The 17,865-nt window shown below is 52.5% G+C and overlaps 1 protein-coding gene across 1 annotated transcript in view; it reads left to right on the top strand.

Moving 5' to 3' along the window:
* The window catches only part of LOC116810412 (general transcription factor II-I repeat domain-containing protein 1-like), a 61,081-nt gene that overhangs the window by 22,371 nt on the left and 20,845 nt on the right, over positions 1–17,865 (top strand). Inside the window, exons 6-9 of the mRNA XM_058437409.1 lie at positions 7,285–7,334; positions 10,074–10,089; positions 11,247–11,430; positions 12,012–12,040. Coding sequence (XP_058293392.1) covers positions 7,285–7,334; positions 10,074–10,089; positions 11,247–11,430; positions 12,012–12,040 — 279 coding nt within the window. The remainder of the gene's footprint in view (positions 1–7,284; positions 7,335–10,073; positions 10,090–11,246; positions 11,431–12,011; positions 12,041–17,865) is intronic.

Here is a 17,865-nt window from a genome sequence, read left to right as displayed (position 1 = left end):
TTTTTTTTTAAGCTCTGGTGTGGCAACACATGCCTGTAGTCTCAGCTACTCAGGAGGCTGAAATGGAAGGATCACTTGAGGCCAGGAGTTCAAGACTAGCATGGGCAACATAACGAAATCCCATCTCTACAAAAAAAAATTTAAATTAGCTGGGCATGGTGGTGCACACCTGTAATCTCAGCTACTCAGGAGGCTGAGGTGGGAGGATCACTTAAGCCCAGGAGGGGTTTGGAGGCTCCAGTGAGCTATGATTGCACCATTGCACTCCAGCCTAGGTAACAGAGCAAGACCCCTCCTCAAAAAAATAAAAAAACGAAACAGGGAATGAGAGGATCATATTTCTATTTTGTGTTTGTTACTTCTGTGTTACTGTAATTGCATACATTTAGGCTTGGTTCATGGTTGGGCACGATGGCTCACGCCTGTAATCCCAGCACTTTGGGAGGCCAAGGCGGGCAGATCACTTGAGGTCAGGAGTTTGAGACCAGCCTGGCCAACATGGTGAAATCCCATCTCTACTAAAAATACACAAATTAGCCAGGCATGGTGGCTCACACCTGTAATCCCAACTGTGATCTCCCTGTCATCAGGAGACTGAGGCACGAGAATCACTTGCAGTGAGTGAATGGTGCCACACATCCAGCCTGGGACAGAGGAGATCTGTCTCAAAAAAAAAAAATAGGCTTGGTTTGGTTGAAAGTGGCAAGAAAGAAGAAACTCTTAAGGGTTTGTTCCTCCAGGTGAATAGATGATTCTCAAACTGGGAGACTCACAGCGTCCTTTTTGCATACAGTGGTGAGGAGATCCGCTGGGACAGGGAGCTCTTCTGCAGGGCCCGCTCTATGCCAGGAGGGAGGCTGCTGCAGATAGCAAAAAGCTACGTAACAGGGCTGGAGAGCAAGAGTTGTGACCATGCAGTAGAATCAAAGGCTTCGGCAGGCCAGGATGAAGTGCAGCCACATGCCTGGTGTGTCTGGGCATATTAAAAAGGAAGATTGAGCCGGCATGGTGGCTTATGCCTGTAATCCCAGCACTTTGGTAGGCTGAGGTGGGCAGATCACTTGAGATCAGGACTACTGAAAATACAAAAATTAAGGCCGGGCACGGTGGCTCACATCTGTAATCCCAGCGCTTTGAAAGGCTGAGGCGGGCGGATCACCTGAGGTCGGGAGTTTGAGACCAGCCTGACCAATATGGAGAAACCCTGTCTCTACTAAAAAATACAAAATTAGCCAAGTGTGGTGGTGGGTGCCTGTAATCCCAGCTACTCGGGAGGCTGAGGCAGGAGAATTGCTTGAACCCAGGAGGCACAAGTTGCCGAGATCATGCCATTGCACTCCAGCCTTGGCAACAAGAGCAAAGCACCATCTCAAAAAAAAAATGAGCCAGGCATAGTGGCATGCACCTGTAATCCCAGCTACTCAAGAGGCGAAGACAGGAGAATCGCTTGAACCCGAGAGGCGGAGGTTGCAGTGAGCCGAGATCGCACCCCTGCATTTCTGCCTGGGGGACAGAGTAACACTCTTGTCTCAAAAAAATAAATAAAATAAAAAGGGAAGATCACATTTCAGGTGGTTTAAGGATAAACTCGTGATAGACATATAGCCTATCAGATGTGTGAAAACATACAGAAATAAAGATTCACAAGAGATTATGTATAATTATAGTATAGTAATTGGCTCTACTGTATACATGTATACATGTACTGATTGAAGGAACGCTTCGTTCAACAAGTTCCCAGCCTGAGCAATGTGGTGAAACCCCATCTCTAGGGGAAAAAAAAAAATTAGCCAGGCTTGGTGGTGAGCACCTATAGTCCCAGCTACTCAGGAGGCTAAGGTGGGAGGATCACTTGAGCCAGGAGGTTGAGGCTGCAGTGAGCCATGATCGCACCAATGTACTCCAGTCTGGGTGACAGAGTAAGACCCTGTCTCAAAAAAAAAAAAATGTAAATACATTCTGGCTGGGCGTGATGGCTCATGCCTGTAATCCCAACACCTTGGGAGCCCCAGACGGGAGGATCGCTTGAGCCCAGGAGTTTGAGACCAGCCTGGGCACTGTATCCAGACCCCATCTCTACAAAAAATTTTAAAAATTCTCACACCTGTAATCCCAACACTTTGGGAGGACAAAACGGGAGGGTCGCTTGAGGCCAGGAGTTCAAGACCAGCCTGGTCAACATAGCGACCCCAACTCTATTTGATTATTATTATTATTTTATTTATTTATTTATTTTGAGACAGAGTCTCATTCTGTCGCCCAGGCTGGGGTGCAGTGGCGCAATCTTGGTTCACTGCAAGCTCCGCCTCCCGGGTTCACGCCATTCTCCTGCCTCAGCCTCCCAAGTAGCTGGGACTACAGGCGCCCGCCAACACTCCGGCTAATTTTTTGTATTTTTAGTAGAGACTGGGTCTCACCATGTTAGCCAGGATGGTCTCGATCTCCTGACCTGGTGATCCGCCCGCCTCAGCCTCCCAAAATGCTGGGATTACAGGCGTGAGCCACCGCGCCCGGCCTTGATTTTTAAAATTAAAAAATTAGCCAGGTGCAGTGGTATGGGCCTGTAGTCCCAGATACTTGGGAGGCTGAGGCAGAAGGCGGAAGAATCGCTTAGGCACAGAAGGTCCAGGCTGCAGTGATGGCATCACTGCACTCTAGCCTGGGTGACAGAGCAAGACCTCGTCCCTTTAAAAATACAAAGAGAGGCCAGGCATGGTGGCTCACGCCTGTAATCCCAGCACTTTGGGAGGCTGAGGCAGATGGATCACTTGAGGTCGAGAGTTCTAAACCAGCCTGGCCAACGTGGTGAAATCCCATCTCTACTAAAAGTACCAAAAATTGCCTGGGCGTGGTGGTGCTCACCTATAGTCCCAGCTCCTTGGGAGGTTGAGGCTCGAGAATCACTTGAACCTGGGAGATGGAGGTTGCAGTGAGCTGAGATCGCATCACTGCACTCCAGCCTGGGCGACAGAGTGAGACTCCTTCTCAAAATAAATAAATAAATATATAAATAAATAAAACACAAAGAGACAAACAAACTAAAAAACCATCCTGGGTGCCTGCCAGGTCCTGGGCTTGCAGCCCAGCAGTAAATGCCACCAAGTCCTTCCCTGGAGTTGCCGATGTCACCCAGACAAAATCACAATATCATGTCAGGTAGCGATAACTGCTGTGACAGGATGTAACACAGAGTGAGGCAGAGAGAGGGACAGGAGGAACCTGGATAAGGAGGTGACATTGAAGCAGCGACCCAATGAAGTAAGAGGGCCAGCCAGGTGCATAAAGAGTGTGGGAGCAGGCCAGGCGCAGTGGCTCATGCCTGTAATCCCAGCACTTTGGGAGGCTGAGGCAGGAGGACTGCTTGAGCTCCAGAGGTTTGAGACCAGCCTAGGCAACATAGTGAGAACCCATCTCTATAAAAAGGAAAAATAGGCCAGGAGCGGTGGCTCACATCTGTAATCCCAGCACTTTGGGAGGTGGAGGAGGGTGGATCACCTGAGGTCAGGAGTTTGAGACTAGCCTGACCAACATGGTGAAACCCCATCTCTACTAAAAATACAAAAATTAGCCAGGTGTGGTGGCACATGCCTGTAATCCCAACTACTCAGGAGGCTGAGGCAGGAGAATCACTTGAACCTGGGAGGTGGAGGCTGCAGTGAGCCGAGATCATGCCATTGCACTCCAGCCTGGGTGACAGAGGGAGACTGTGTCTCAAAAAAAAAAAAAAAAGACTGTTGGGACAGAGGAAAAGTCATGCAAAGTCCCTGAGGCAACAACGTGCTTGGGTGTTTGAAGGCTCACAAGGTGCCCTTGTAGCTGGTACAGGGTGAGTGAGGGAAGGATGGTGAGGTTGAGGCCCAAGAGGTAGCAAGGGACCAGGCATGGTGGCCCACGCCTGTAATCCTAGCACTTTGGGGGGTTGAGGCAGGAGGATTGCTTGAGCTCAGGAGTTTGAGACCAGCCTAGGCAACATAGTGAGACCTTATCTCTATAAAAAAGAAAAATAGGCCAGGAGTGGTAGCTCACGCCTGTAATCCCAGCACTTTGGGAGGTCGAGGAGGGTGGATCACCTGAGGTCAGAAGTTCGAGACTAGCCTGCCCAACATGGTGAAACCCCGTCTCTAAAAATATAAAACATTAGCCGGGCATGGGGCAGGGGGGGTGCCTGTAATCCCAGCTACTTGGGAGACCAGAGACTGAGGCAGGAGAATTGCTTGAACCTGGGAGACAGAGGTTGCAGTGAGCTGAGATCGTGCCACTGCACTCCAGCCTGGCCAACAAGAGCAAAACTCTGTCTCAAAAAACAAAACAAAACCAAAAAATACCAAAAAAGAAAAATAAAAAGGTAGCAGGGGCCAGATCATATGGGTTTTGGGCCAGCTTAAAGAGTTTGAATTTTATTTTATTTTAAAATAAAATAAAATTCTTAGAGACAGGCTGTCATTCTGGCTTGTTTTTGTTTTTGCTTTCTACGCCCACTCCCTCAAACCATAAACCAGGGGCACCCGGGCAGCTTGAGGTTAGGTGCCAATTCAACAGCAAGTCCTCATGAATGACATTTTTTATGGTTTTGTGCAGAGACACCTTGTGCTCATGAGCATTGGTTTTTTGTTTTTGTGGCTTTTTTTTTTTTCTATTTTTTGAGACAGAGTCTCACTCACTCTATCGCCCAGGCTGGAGTGCAGTGGTGCGATCTCGGCTCACTGCAACGTCCACCTCCCGAGTTCAAGTGATTATCCGGCCTCAGCATCCTGAGTAGCCGGGATAACAGGCGCATGTCACTACACCAGCTAAATTTTGTATTTTTAGTAGAGACGGGGTTTCACCATGTTGGCCAGGCCAGCCTCAAGTGATCCATTCGCCTTGGCCTCCCAAAGTGCTGGGATTAGAGGCGTGAGACACCATGCCCGGCCTTTTGTGGGTTTTTTTGAGACAGAGTCTCACTCTGTCACCCAGTCTGGAGTACGGTGGTGCTATCTTGGCTCACTGTAGCCTCCACCTTCCAGGTTTAAGCGATTCTCCTGCCTCAGCCTCCCAAGTAGCTGGGATTACAGGTGTGAGCCACCATGCCTGGCCATGAGCATTTGTTTCAAGAAACAGGTCTTTCTGTAGCCCAGGCTGGAGTTTAGTGGCACAATCATAACTCACTGCAGCCTTAAACTCCTGGGCTCAAGCAATCCTGCCTCACCCTCCTGAGCAGCTGGGACTGCCGGGGCACGCCACCACACCTGGCTAATTTTTACATTTTTTGTAGAGAAGGGGTCTCGCTATGTTGCCCGAGCTGGTCTCAAACTCCTGGGCTCAAAGTGATCCCCCTGCCTCAGCCTCCCAAAGTGCTGGGATTACAGGTTGAGCCACCGCACCCAGCCTTGAGCATTTTTTAAAGTCACAATGGCTTTCTCCACCTGTCATTTGGAAAGGGAGGCAGGTTAGTGCAGTGGCCAACAGGAGAGGCCATCTGGTGGGTTTGAGGCCAGCTCCTCCTGTTACTCCCTGTGGCCTTGGCAGCCGGCTGTGCTATTTAAGGGGAAGCACTGTCGCTACTCTGGCCTGGGACTCAGGGGCTCTGCCCAACTTCTGCCTCTCTAAGGTTACTGCTGGGAAGTCACTTCCCCTTTCAGAACCTGAGTTCTCCCATAAAGAGGAGGGGCCTAAATGCAGTCTGAAGCCTTTTCTTTTCTTTTTTTTTTTTTTATTTGAGACAGTCTCGCTCTGTCACCCAGGCTGGAGTGCAGTGGCAAGATCTCAGCTCACTGCAAGCTCCGCCTCCCAGGTTCACGCCATTCTCCTGCCTCAGCCTCCCCAGTAGCTGGGACTACAGGCGCCTGCCACCACGCCTGGCTAATTTTTTGTATTTTTTAGTAGAGATGGGGTTTCACCATGTTAGCCAGGATGGTCTCGATCTCCTGACCTCGTGATCTGCTCACCTTGGCCTCCCAAAGTGCTGAGATTACAGGCATGAGCCACCGCGCCTGGCAAATCTGAAGCCTTTTCTAGCTCCTGAGACTGTGGTTCAAGGCAGGGCCGTGCTTCCCCCTCCCAGCCCTGGCCCCGTGACCCCAGCTCTGTGTCTGGCACTGTACAGAAGCCTAAGAGATGCCCACTGCCAGAGCAGACACCAAATCCTCATCTACTGGGGACCCAGGGGGTGCCCTCCCTGAGAGTTTGGCCTTTGGGCTCACTCCCGGGCAGAGACTCCTCGGTGCTGCTACTTGATTACCCCTGTGACAGAGAGCTCATTACCTCTCCAGGCCCATTACCTCTCCAGAGAGCTAATTACCTCTCCGCTTCATGGCCTACCCTGCCAACCCCCGACAGCCCCGCTCTGGCCAGCATGATTTTCCCAGTGTCCTCTACCCACCACAAACCCCAGCCCCCCAACAGGCTTGCTCTAACAGGACAAGTTGTGCTGAAGATGGGGCCTTTAGAAGCAGTGCGGTATGATAAAGAAGGCTGACTCATGTCTGGGCAGGGCTTTCTGGAGTCTGTGGAGCTAAAGACATTAGTATAATACAAAGCTGGGCTTGGTCACTGGCACTCCCGACTGCAGTGACACAGCAGCTCTCAGATGTGAGCCATAGATCTCAGACCTTTCCAGAAGCTTGGAGTTCTTGCTATGTAGTAGGCCCCGACTGTTTCTACTCCTTTTCTTTTCTGTTCTTTCATTTTGAGACGGAGTCTTGCTCTGTCACCCAGGCTGGAGTGCAGTGGCGCTATCTTAGCTCACTGCAACCTCCGCCTCCTGGGTTCAAGTGATTCCCCTCCCTCAGCCTCCTGAGTAGCTGGGATTATAGGCGCCTGCCACAACACCCAGCTAATTTTTGTATTTTTAGTAGAGACGAGTTTCACCATGTTGGCCAGGCTGGTCTCAGACTCCTGACCTCAAGTGATCAGCCCTCCTCGGCCTCCCAAAGTGCTGGGATTACAGGCGTGAGCTACTGCACCAGACCTTGTTTCTACATTTTAAACCAGCTCCACGGGAGGCCCCCTGAGGCCGCCTGCTCCAATCCCAGGCAGTGACAATCGTGCAATGTCCCTGGAGCAGGAGTGAGATATCAGACGGACCTGTTCAGGACTGGGCGGGTCTCACTCCTGGCTGGATCCTTCAAGCCCATTGCAGCCCCCCAGATTCCACACGTGGGGCGGCAGGGACTCCAGGCCTAACTGTGCAGAGCCAGGAGGGTCCATTGCAGGGATGTGCAGACCGAGGCCCAGAGAGGAGGGCTGGGCAGTCCCAGAGATGCTTGGAGGGACCTCTGTGATAGCCCCGCTTGTGTTTTCCAGACCCAAGCTGCTCACTGAGGGAGTCAAAGAGCCCACTGTGGATACACAAGGTACCATGCACGGGGTCGTGAGCCATGGTGTGGGTGGGCAAGGGAGGGCCCCAGGGGCCTCTGCCACCAGCCCCTCCTCCTGCTGCCTCTGTCCTGCTCCCATCCTGGCCCTAGCATTCTCCCCACACCCTCGCATTGAGTTTCCCCTAGTGATGCCATCTTGGGTCCCAGGAACTGCCTCCTCACTTGGCTTCTCTCCCCCTGCCCTGCCCCCAGAGAGGGATTTCGGGGACCCTCTGGTGGGCGAGAGCCTGAAGAGACAGGGCTTTCAAGGTAAGATTGAGTTGAGGGGGAGGTCTGTTGTCCCAGCACCAGGACCTTGACCTGGTTTGGGTTTGGAGGGCCAGGCTGGAAGTGGGGAGGAGCTGGCCCCCAACTTCAGGGCCTAAGGGACCAGGCAAGCCAGGTTGGCAGCCCAGGCCCGACTGTACCCTGACAGCTCTGTGTTAGAGACTCCAGGGGAGAGGGGGTGCCTACAGGTGGACGGTGGAGGAAATTGGGTGGGAGGCTACAGGGCACAGGAGCCTGCCTGCCCCCCTCCAGGAAGGTAGCTGACATGCCTACTCCCTATTCAGCAATCAGTTGTGGTCTTAGTGCTTTGAAATCAGAATAGGAGCCAGGCGCAGCACCTCATGCCTGTAATCCCAGCACTTGGGGGGGTCAAGGCGGGAGGCTCGCTTGAGGCCAGAAGTTCGAGACCAGCCTGGGCAACATAGAACCCATCTCTATGTCTATTTTTAAGAAAAGAAGGCCGGGTGCGGTGGCTCACGCTTGTAATCCCAGCACTTTGGGAGGCCGAGGCGGGCGGATCACGAGGTCAGGAGATCGAGACCATGGTGAAACCCCGTCTCTACTAAAAATACAAAAAATTAGCCGGGCGTGGTGGCGTGTGCCTGTAGTCCCAGCTACTCGGAGAGGCTGAGGCAGGAGAATGGCGTGAACCCGGGAGGCGGAGCTTGCAGTGAGCCGAGATCGCGCCACTGCACTCCAGCCTGGGTGACAGAGCGAGACTCCGTCTCAAAAAAAAAAAAAAAGAAAAGAAATCAGAGGTCGAGTGCAGTGGCTCATGCCTGTAATCCCAGCACTTTGGGAGGCCGAGGCAGGTGGATCACTTGAGGCCAGGAGTTCAAGACCAGCCTGGCCAACATGGCGAAACCCCGTGTCTACCAAAAAAATACAAGAATTAGTCAGGTGAGGTGGCATGCATCTGTGATCCCAGCTACTTGGGAGGCTGAGGCGTGAGAATCACTTGAACCTGAAAGGTGGAGGTTGCAGTGAGCCAAGATCGTGCCACTGCACTCCAGCATGGGCAACAGAGCAAGACCTTGTCACCCTGTCTCAAAAAAAAGGGGAGGGGGAGAGAAATGGTGGTCTGGGATCCCTCTGGCACATGCTGGCACTTGTCTGTTTTGTTTGTTTGTTTGTTGAGATGGAGTTTTACTCTTGTTGCCCAGGTTGGAATTCAATGGCGCAATCTTGGCCCAATGCAACCTCCACCTCCTGGGTTCAAGCGATTCTCCTGCCTCAGCCTCCTGAGTAGCTGGGATTACAGGTGCATGCCACCATACCTGGCTAATGTTTGTATTTTTTTAGTATAGATGGGGTTTCACCGTGTTGGACAGGCTGGTCTCGAACTCCCGACCTCAGGTGATCTGCCGGCCTCAGCCTCCCAAAGTGTTGGGATTACAGGCGTGAGCCACTGCACCCAGCTTTTTGTTGTTGTTGTTGTTGTTGTTGTTGTTGTTGTTTTCTGAGACAGAGTCTTGCTCTGTCATCCAGGCTGGAATGCAGTGGTGCAATCTCGGCTCACTACAACCTCCACCTCCCAGGTTCAAGGGATTCTCTTGCCTCAGCCTCCCAAGTAGCTGGGATTACAGGTACACACCACCACGCCCGACTAATTTTTGTAGTTTTAGTAGAGATGGGGTTTCACCATGTTGGCCAGACTGGTCTCTCCAACTCCTTCCCTCAGGTGATCCTCCCGCATCGGCCTCCCAAAGTGCCGGCATTACAGGCATGAACCGCCGTGCCTGGCCACACTTGGGGGTTTTTACTGACCACTCTCAGGGTGAGGGTGGCTCAGTGGCTCATGCCTGTAATCCCAGCTGAGGCAGGTGGATCATCTGAGCTCAGGGGTTCGAAGCCAGCCTGGGCAGCCTGGCGAAGCCCTATCTTTACCAAAAACACAAAGAAGAAATTAGCCAGGCGTGTTGGCACACAGCTGTGGTCCCAGCTACTCAGGAGGCTGAGGCAGGAGAATTGCTTGAGCCTGGGAGGTGGAGGTTGCATTGGGAGCTGCCAGGCCTGTCCCCTGTGTCTGTGGGGACTGCCTGTCCTCCACCATCTGCTGGATCAGCTGGGCTTCGGTTCCCTCCCTTGTCTCCAGCCCCCCAGTGACTTCGTGAAGCCCATACACCCTGCCTGCCAGCCCAGGGCACAGGACTCTGCACTCTATGGTGTCTCTCCCCTCCAGGGCTTATTTATTGATTTGGTGGTTTTCAAATGTCAACAATTAACTGAATTTCCAGCTCATCACTGTTGTGGCAACAGTGCATATCCTTCTGGAAAAAACACATCTCCATCAAGACGTTGGTGCTGAAGGACCCAAGAGGCCCACTCCAAAGATCCGTTAATTGCCAGAGAAGGAGTTCCCCATATTTAGAAAATCATCTTCCTTAAAAGTCACCAAGTGCCTTTTCACTGAACAGCCCAAACCCATAATTGTTTTGCTCTTCGCAGAAAATTACGACGCAAGGCTCTCACGGATTGACATTGCCAACACGCTAAGGGAGCAGGTCAGGAGCTTTTCGATAAGAAATACGGTAAGCAGCGCAGAACCCCTGGGGAGGGACATGTAGCCGCTGTGGACAGAGAAGTGGGAGGTTTCCCAGTTCCAGCCGAGGGGATTTCTGGGGAAACGATTCACCCCTTTACATGTATTTCTTGAGCATTTACTATGTGCTAGGCACTGTCTCAGGCACTGGGGATATTGCTGTGAATAAAACAGACACAGTCCCTGTACTCATGAGCCTTGCAGACCAATGAGGTGAGACACACTTTCAACAACTACACACAGAATTTAATAGACAGGGGCCCGGCTCGGTGGCTCATGCCTGTAATCCCAGCACTTTTGGAGGCTTGAGCTCAGGAGTTCAAGGCCAGCCTGGGCAACATGGCAAAACCCCATCTCTACCAAAAATACAAAAAAGAAATTAGCCAGGTGCAGTGGTGCACACCTGTGGTCCCAGCTACTCAGGAGGCTGAGGCAGGAGAATCGCTTGAGCCTGGGAGGTGGAGGTTGCAGCGAGCTGAGATCATGCTATTCCACTCCAGCCTGGGCAACAAAAGCGAAACTCTGTCTCAAAAAAAAAAGGAGCATATGACATGGGAGCATATTGGTGTGGCTTTTTCTTTCTTTTCTCTTCTTTTTTTTTCTTTTTTGAGACAGGGTCTCACTCTGTCACCCATGCTGGAGTATAGTGGCATGATCATGGTTCACTACAGCCTCAAACTCCTGGGCTCAAGCAATCCTCCTGCCTCAGCCTCCTAAGTGGCTGGAACTACAGGCATGCACCACCATGTCCAGCTATTTTTCAGAAATTTTTAGTAGAGACAGGATCTTGCTATGTTGCCCAGGCTGATCTCAAACTCTTAGACTTAAGTGATCCTCCTGCCTTGGCCTCCCAACATGCTGGGATTACGGGCATAAGCCACCATGCTGGCCTTTTTATGTTCTGATCAAATAGCTCAGACTGTAATGCCTATATCTTTCCACAGTGCTACATAAGAGCTTTCTCGTACCATTCACTCCCCTGCACGCATGTCTTTCCATCACACCCCCGCAATCCCATGTACACACAACCCATGCTGCCTCTCACTCCTGACGGGCAAGACCCTGCCTCTCACCCACAGGGGAAGCCTTGGGCATCAAGTACCCGGTTCAGGTCCCCTACAGGTGGATCAAGAGTAACCCCGGCTCCGTGATCATCAAGGAGCTGCCCCCAGGAATCCCGTTCCGAAAGCCCTGCACCTTCAGCTCCCGGAACCTGGAGAGGATTCTTGCCGTGGCTGACAAGATCAAGCTCATAGTCACCAGGTACTCAGGGGGAAGGGTGAGGGTGAAGAGGCAGGACTAGCTCATATGGGGGCTTGCACCTGCATATCCTTAGTCTTTCCCTAGGTCCTGTCCTCCCCACTGGACAAGGTGGCTCTCCTGGCACCATCCTGGGTCCTCGGGGTGGCCAGAAAGGGACTGCAGGCCAGCCCGAGTGCAGGGAGCCCTTCAGAAGTGGGACTGGTCACCCCACCATGGCAAGGGCAGCCTTGGAGGGCATCTTCAACCTGTTCAGCAACACCTGCTCACTGCACCCCCAGCCCCCAGGAAATGCCTTTAGCCCCCATCAGAGGGATTTGCCCAAGGTTTCGGGGCCAACCAGGGCAGAGCCTGCCCAAGGCCCAAGTCTGCATCCTGCAGAGTGACACTGCCAATGCCAGCACCCTGCCACATTGTCTCAGTGTCCCGCGTACACAGAGCCCCAGGGCAGCTTATTAAAATGCAGATTCTGCTGCCGTATGTCTGGGGTGCTCCCAGGGGAGACTGAGGCCACTGTATCCCAGGGTGTCTTCCTCATCCCCCAGGCCCTCCCCCTGACACCGCTACCTCTGTTTCTCTTCTAGGCCTTTCCGAGGACTCATCCCAAAGCCTGGTAAGAAGCACTGGCTGTGGAGGGGTCATTGGGAATAGGGCCCAGTCATGGTGCTGGGGGCTGGAGCTAAGCCTGCTGTGGGGCACAGGTTCTGGTGTCTGGGAATAGAAGCCAGGCCCCTGCCCTTCTTTTTTTTTTTTTTTTTCTGAGGCAGAGTCTTTTTCTGTCACCCAGGCTGGAGTGCAGTGGTGCAATCTCAGCTCACTGCGACCTCCACCTTCCGGGTTCAAGTGATTCTCCTGCCTCAGCCTCCTGATGACTGGGAGATTACAGGCAACTGCCACCATGCCTGGCTATTTTTTGTATTTTTAGTAAAGATGGGGGTTCACCATGTTGGCCAGGCTGGTCTCAAACTCCTGATCTCAAGTGATCCTCCCACCTCGGCCTCCCAAAGTGTTGGGATTACAGGCGTGAGCCACCATGCCTGGCCTAGGCTCCTGCCCTTCTGTTTAGACACCTCACCTGGGCACCTGCCCCACATAGATGGAAGAAGGCTAAGCTTGAATGTGGCCCCACATCCTGGGACAGAGAAAGGAGTGGTGGCGCCAGTGACTTCTAAGTTTTACCCAGTCTGGGTTCAGGAGGGAGGGGCCAGGCCGGGTCAGTGCACCCCCTCCTCCTGATAAAGGGGGTCTGGTTGACCTCAGTGAATAGATGAGGTTGGAGGCGAGTGGGTTCCTAACCACAGAAGGAGGGGTGTCTGCATGGGAACCACAAGCATGGTGGTAAGATGTGGGGGGTGTCTACCCCGCCTTAAACAGTGCAGTGCCTCTCCTGACCCTTTTCTTAATATTATAGATAGATAGATAGATAGATAGATAGATAGATAGATAGATAGATAGATAGAAAGAGAGAGAGAGAGAGAGACCAAGTCTCACTTTGTTGCCCAGGCTGGAGTGCAGTGGCACCATCTCTGCTCACTGCAACCTCCACCTCCCAGGTTCAAGCTATTGTCCTGCCTCAGCCTCCCGAGTAGCTGGGATTACAGGTGCAGGCCACCATGCCCGGCTAACTTTTGTATTTCTAGTAGAGATGGGGTTTCACCATGTTGGCTACTGCCAAATTCCTGGCTTCAAGTGATCCTCCTGCCTCAGCCTCCCAAAATGTGGCATGACAGGCATGAGCCACCATGCCCGGCCTCCTGACCCTTTTTAAGCCACCCATCCACCTCCATCTCCAAGGGCTGTTTCCTGGCCTCCCAAACCCAGATTTGCAGGGGCTGTCCCTGCAAGGCGACATGCCACATCATGAGCACTAAGGGCTGGCCAGAGCCTCCAGGGTGGGCCAGGCATGGTGGCTCACACCTGTAATCCCAGCACTTTGGGAGGCCAAGGCAGGAGGATCACTTGAGGTCAGGAGTTCGAGACCAGCCTGACCAACATGGTAAAACCCCGTGTCTACTTAAAATCCAAAAATTAGCCAGGCATGGTGGTACGCAGCTGTAATCCCAGCTACTTGGGAGGCTGAGGCAGGAGAATCAGTTGAACCCGGGAGGCAGAGGTTGCAGTGAGGCGAGACTGCACCACTGCACTCCAGCCTGGGCGACAGGGTGAGACTCTGTCTCAAAAACAGAAAAGTACTTAAGGTACAGTGATGTGGTGGCTGCCAACAGGCCACAGGAACCCCCAGAAGGGGGATCAGGAGGGTGAGTGGTAGCTGGAGAGGGTTGCCTGGAGTAAGGAAGGCCCTGCTTGGGCCTCAGGGGAAGATGGGACTTTGAGAGGCAGAGAGGAGGGTGGGTTGTGTTTGGCGGGGTGAACGGCAGGGGTTGAGGGGTCACTGGATGCCATAAGTGTGTTTCCAGAGCTCTTGGAGGGGCAGAGTGGTCAGATGATGTTGGAAAGGTGGAGACAGTGGAAGGTGCAGCAGCACAGTGCAGTGCGTGTGGCTCCAGTGGACACCCGGCTGAGAGGTCACTGGGTTTCTGGCCCTGCACTGGGTGCTTTATGCGGGTGCCTTTCACACATATTTTGGGAGGTCCTGCTGGGGCAAGGCGGTATTCTAGGAACTAGGGTTACAGCGGAGTACAGACAGAGGAGCCATCTCATTTAGTCTTCATATCTAGAAGGTAGACGCTAGAGCTCACCTTACAGAGGGGGAAACTGAGGCTCAGTGTGAGTGACGTATTAATACTCTGTGTCTCAGGGCTAGCAGGTGGCCGTGGCCTCAGCCCTCAGGGATGGACCTGCCAGCCCCTTTCCAGGCATTGGCACCCAAGCCAGGTATCTGCCTGGAGAACCAGCTCCACACTTACTCATGCCACTAGTCATGCTGGGCTGGGAACATGTCCAGGCTCCTGGGAGTCTCCGAGGGTTCACCAGAGGTCACTGAGTGCTACTCCTGCACCAGAATGGGCTTTTCTCAAACCCTCCCTCGCACAGTCCCCAAAGCCTGACCTGGGCCAGCACCGGCAGTTCCAGGGTGAATCGGAGTGGAAGCTGGAGTCTGCTGGGGGAGGCAGAGGAAATAGCAGGCCCCTTCATCTGGAGGCAGGTGTCCCAGGGCAGGTGGAGGGGTGGCAGGTAGTTGCAGAGAGGCAGGTGGCTAGGGACAGTGCCCAGGAGTCAGCCTTCAGGGTCCCAGGCAGTATGTGGGCCATGGGAAAGCACCATCTTGTTCAAGTCCCTGTACCAGCCTGACTAGCCGTGGGAATCTGAGCCTTCACTTCCTTACCACTAAGATGGATAAGCATACCTGCCTCGCCATGTGATCTGAATATGGAAAAAGATGGGCAGTGCTAGGTGAGCTGGGAGGACTATTTTCCCCCAATTGCCCCCTTTTTCTTTTTTTTGAGCTGGAGTTTAGCTCTTGTTGCCCAGGCTAGAGTGCAATGGTGTCATCTCGGTTCACTGCAACCTCCACCTCCCAGGTTCAGATGATTCTCCTGCCTCAGCCTCCTGAGTAGCTGGGATTATAGGCGTGTGCCACAGCATCCGGCTAATTTTTGTATTTTTAGGCACCCTAACATGGTGAAAGGCCAGGCTGGTTGGCCAGACTGGTCTCCATCTCCTGGCCAGCCTCAAGTGATCTGCCCATCTTGACCTCCCAAAGTGCTGGGATTACAGGCGTGAGCCACCTTGCCCAGCCACCTTTCTTTTTGTCCTCGTTTGCAAATACAGAATGGATCTTAGTCTGCAAACTCAGAAGTGCAAGACATGTATTTTTATTTTTCTAAAATTGAACTGGACTCCTACCAAAAGCCCCCAGTGCAGAGTGGCAGAAACTATCGGAGTCCGTTTTGAATCATCATTTCACTTGGGCTTGCACCAGGGCCTGGAACCTTCTGTGGGGCCCACCCAGTAGACACTTCCACACCACAGAGAGACTGAGCATGAGAAGGTCCGTGCTTGAAAAAGGCCTAACAGTGGGATCTCGGTGCAAGGATGGGAGAGTGGAAACTGAGTGGTGAAGAGATGACTGTGGCACTCAGCAGGGAATTCCTGGGAGGGTGTGGCTTCGGGAAGTTTCCAGGGGGACAAACCCTGTTAAGAATGGCTCTAGGGCCGGGCATGGTAGCTCATGCCTATAATCCCAGCACTTTGGGAGGCTGAGGCGGGCAGATCATGAAATCAGGAGTTCGAGACCAGCCTGGCCAACATGGTGAAACCCCGTCTCTACTAAAAATACAAAAAAAATTAGCTGGGCATGATGGTGGATGCCTGTAATCCCAGCTACTCGGGAGGCTGAGGCAGGAGAATCGCTTGAAACTGGAAGTCAGAGGTTGCAGTGAGCCGAGATCACGCCATTGCACTCCAGCCTGGGCAACAAGAGTGAAACTCCGTCTCAAAACAACAAAGCAAAAAAAAAAAAAAAAGAATGGCTCTAAACCAGGAACAGTGGTTCACCCCTGTAATCCCAGCAGTTTGACAGGACAAGGTAGAAGGATTACTTGAGGCCAAGAGTTTGAGGACAGCCTGGGCAACATAACAAGACCCTGTCTCTACAAAAAATTTAAAAATTAGCCAGGCACAGTGGCGCGCACCTGTAGTCTCAGCTACTCAGGAGGCCAAAGCAGGAGGAAGGCTTGAGCCTGGGAGGTGGAGGTTGCAGTGAGCTGAGACTGTGCAACTGCACTCCATCCTGGGTGACAGAGCATGATGCTATCTGAAAAAAAAAAAGAAAAAAAGAATCGCTCTGAGATTTTTTTTAGGTCACTTATTGACGGTTCCCATGGAAGCCTTTCCTAACAGAACCACACCAAGAAGGTAAAAATTCTGAAAGAGATTACGCTTTTTTGTTTTTGTTTTGTTTTGTTTTGTTTGTTTTAAGATGGAGTTTCGCTTCTTGTTGCCCAGGCTGGAGTGCAATGGCACCATCTCAGCTCACTGCAACCTCCACCTCCCGAGTTCAAGTGATTCGCCTGCCTCAGCCTCCCAAGTAACTGGAATTACAGGTGTGCACCATGACACCTGACTAATCTTTGTATTTTTAGTAGAGACAGGGTTTCACCATGTTGGCCATGCTGATCTTAAACTTCTGACCTCAGGTGATCAGCCCGCCTCAACCTCCCAAAGTGCTGGGATTACAGGTGTGAGCCACTGTGCCTGGCTGAGATTGTGCTTTTTTGAAGATGAATCAGTCATTAAATTGCAAGAGCCCCACTGCACCCTGGAGCTGTGAGCCTCCCCAGGGTAGGGTGAGAGTACAGCCACTCCTGGACTGGTTTTGTTCTGGGTCAAAAGAGATGACTCAGGCCAGACGTGGTGGCTTATACCTATAATCCCAGCATTTTGGGAGGCCAAGATGGGAAAATCACTTGAGCCCAGGAGTTTGAGACCAGCCTGGGCAACATAGCAAGATCCCATCCTGCAAAGACATTTTTTTAAATTAGCCAGACATGGTGGGGATGAACGCCTGTACTCCCAGCTACTTGGGAGGCTGAGGTGGGAGGATCCCTTAAGCCTAGGAGTTGGAGGCTGCAGTGAGCCATGATTCCAGCGTGCGTGACAGAGTGAGATCTTGTCTCTAAAAAAAAGAGAGAGAGAGTGAGAGAATCCCAGAATGTCTTTAATGTTTTCCCAACTGGGGACATCACATCTACCCTCAGTGCCTCAGTTTCCCCATTAAAATCTAGAGGCCCTGCCTGCTCTGACATGCTGAGTGGCGGGCAGGCGTCTGACTGGAGAGGAAGGCATACTTGGACTTGGACAAAGCCTCAGGGGGCAGTGGGTCAATTTCAGGCCTCAGGTCAAGGGAGCTGTGGGCCAGGGGTTTCTGGGGGCCAGGGGTGCTGGAAGGCACCAGGCTGAACCGGAGGGGACCTGGTGGGGGGCCTGGGATTGCAGAGGGATGGGGGGGCTGGGTCCCCCAACTCGTACCAGAAGGAACTCCAGCCTTGCCTGCAAAGGGCTGAGACAACCCATGCTCGACCCTGAGGGCTGAACACCATTGGTAGCTGGTAGCTCTATACTGCCCAACCAGGCCACACCCCACCTGCCCGCAGTGGCACTGAATTAAATTAGGGAGACTCTGCCAGGCACGGTGGCTCACGCCTGTAATCCCAGCACTTTGGGAGGCCATTGTAGGAGTATTGCTTGAAACCAGGAGTTGGAGATCAGCCTGGGCAGCATAGCGAGACCCCATCTCCACAAAAAAAATTTTTTAATTATCTGGGCATGGTGGTGGGTGGTGGTGTGTGCCTGCAGTCCCAGCTACTAGGGAGGCTGAGGCAGGAGGGTCACTTGAGCCCAGGAGTTTGAGGCTGCATTGAACTATGATCACAATGATCACATCACCTCACTTCAGCCTGAGTGACAGAGTGAGACCCTGTCTCTAAAACACACACACACACACACACACACACACACACACACACACACACACAC

The sequence above is a fragment of the Hylobates moloch genome, unplaced genomic scaffold (assembly GCF_009828535.3).
Source record: "Hylobates moloch isolate HMO894 unplaced genomic scaffold, HMol_V3 SCAFFOLD_1, whole genome shotgun sequence".
In the NCBI taxonomy this organism is placed as follows: Eukaryota; Metazoa; Chordata; class Mammalia; order Primates; family Hylobatidae; genus Hylobates; species Hylobates moloch.
This window is presented reverse-complemented; position numbering and strand designations above follow the sequence as displayed.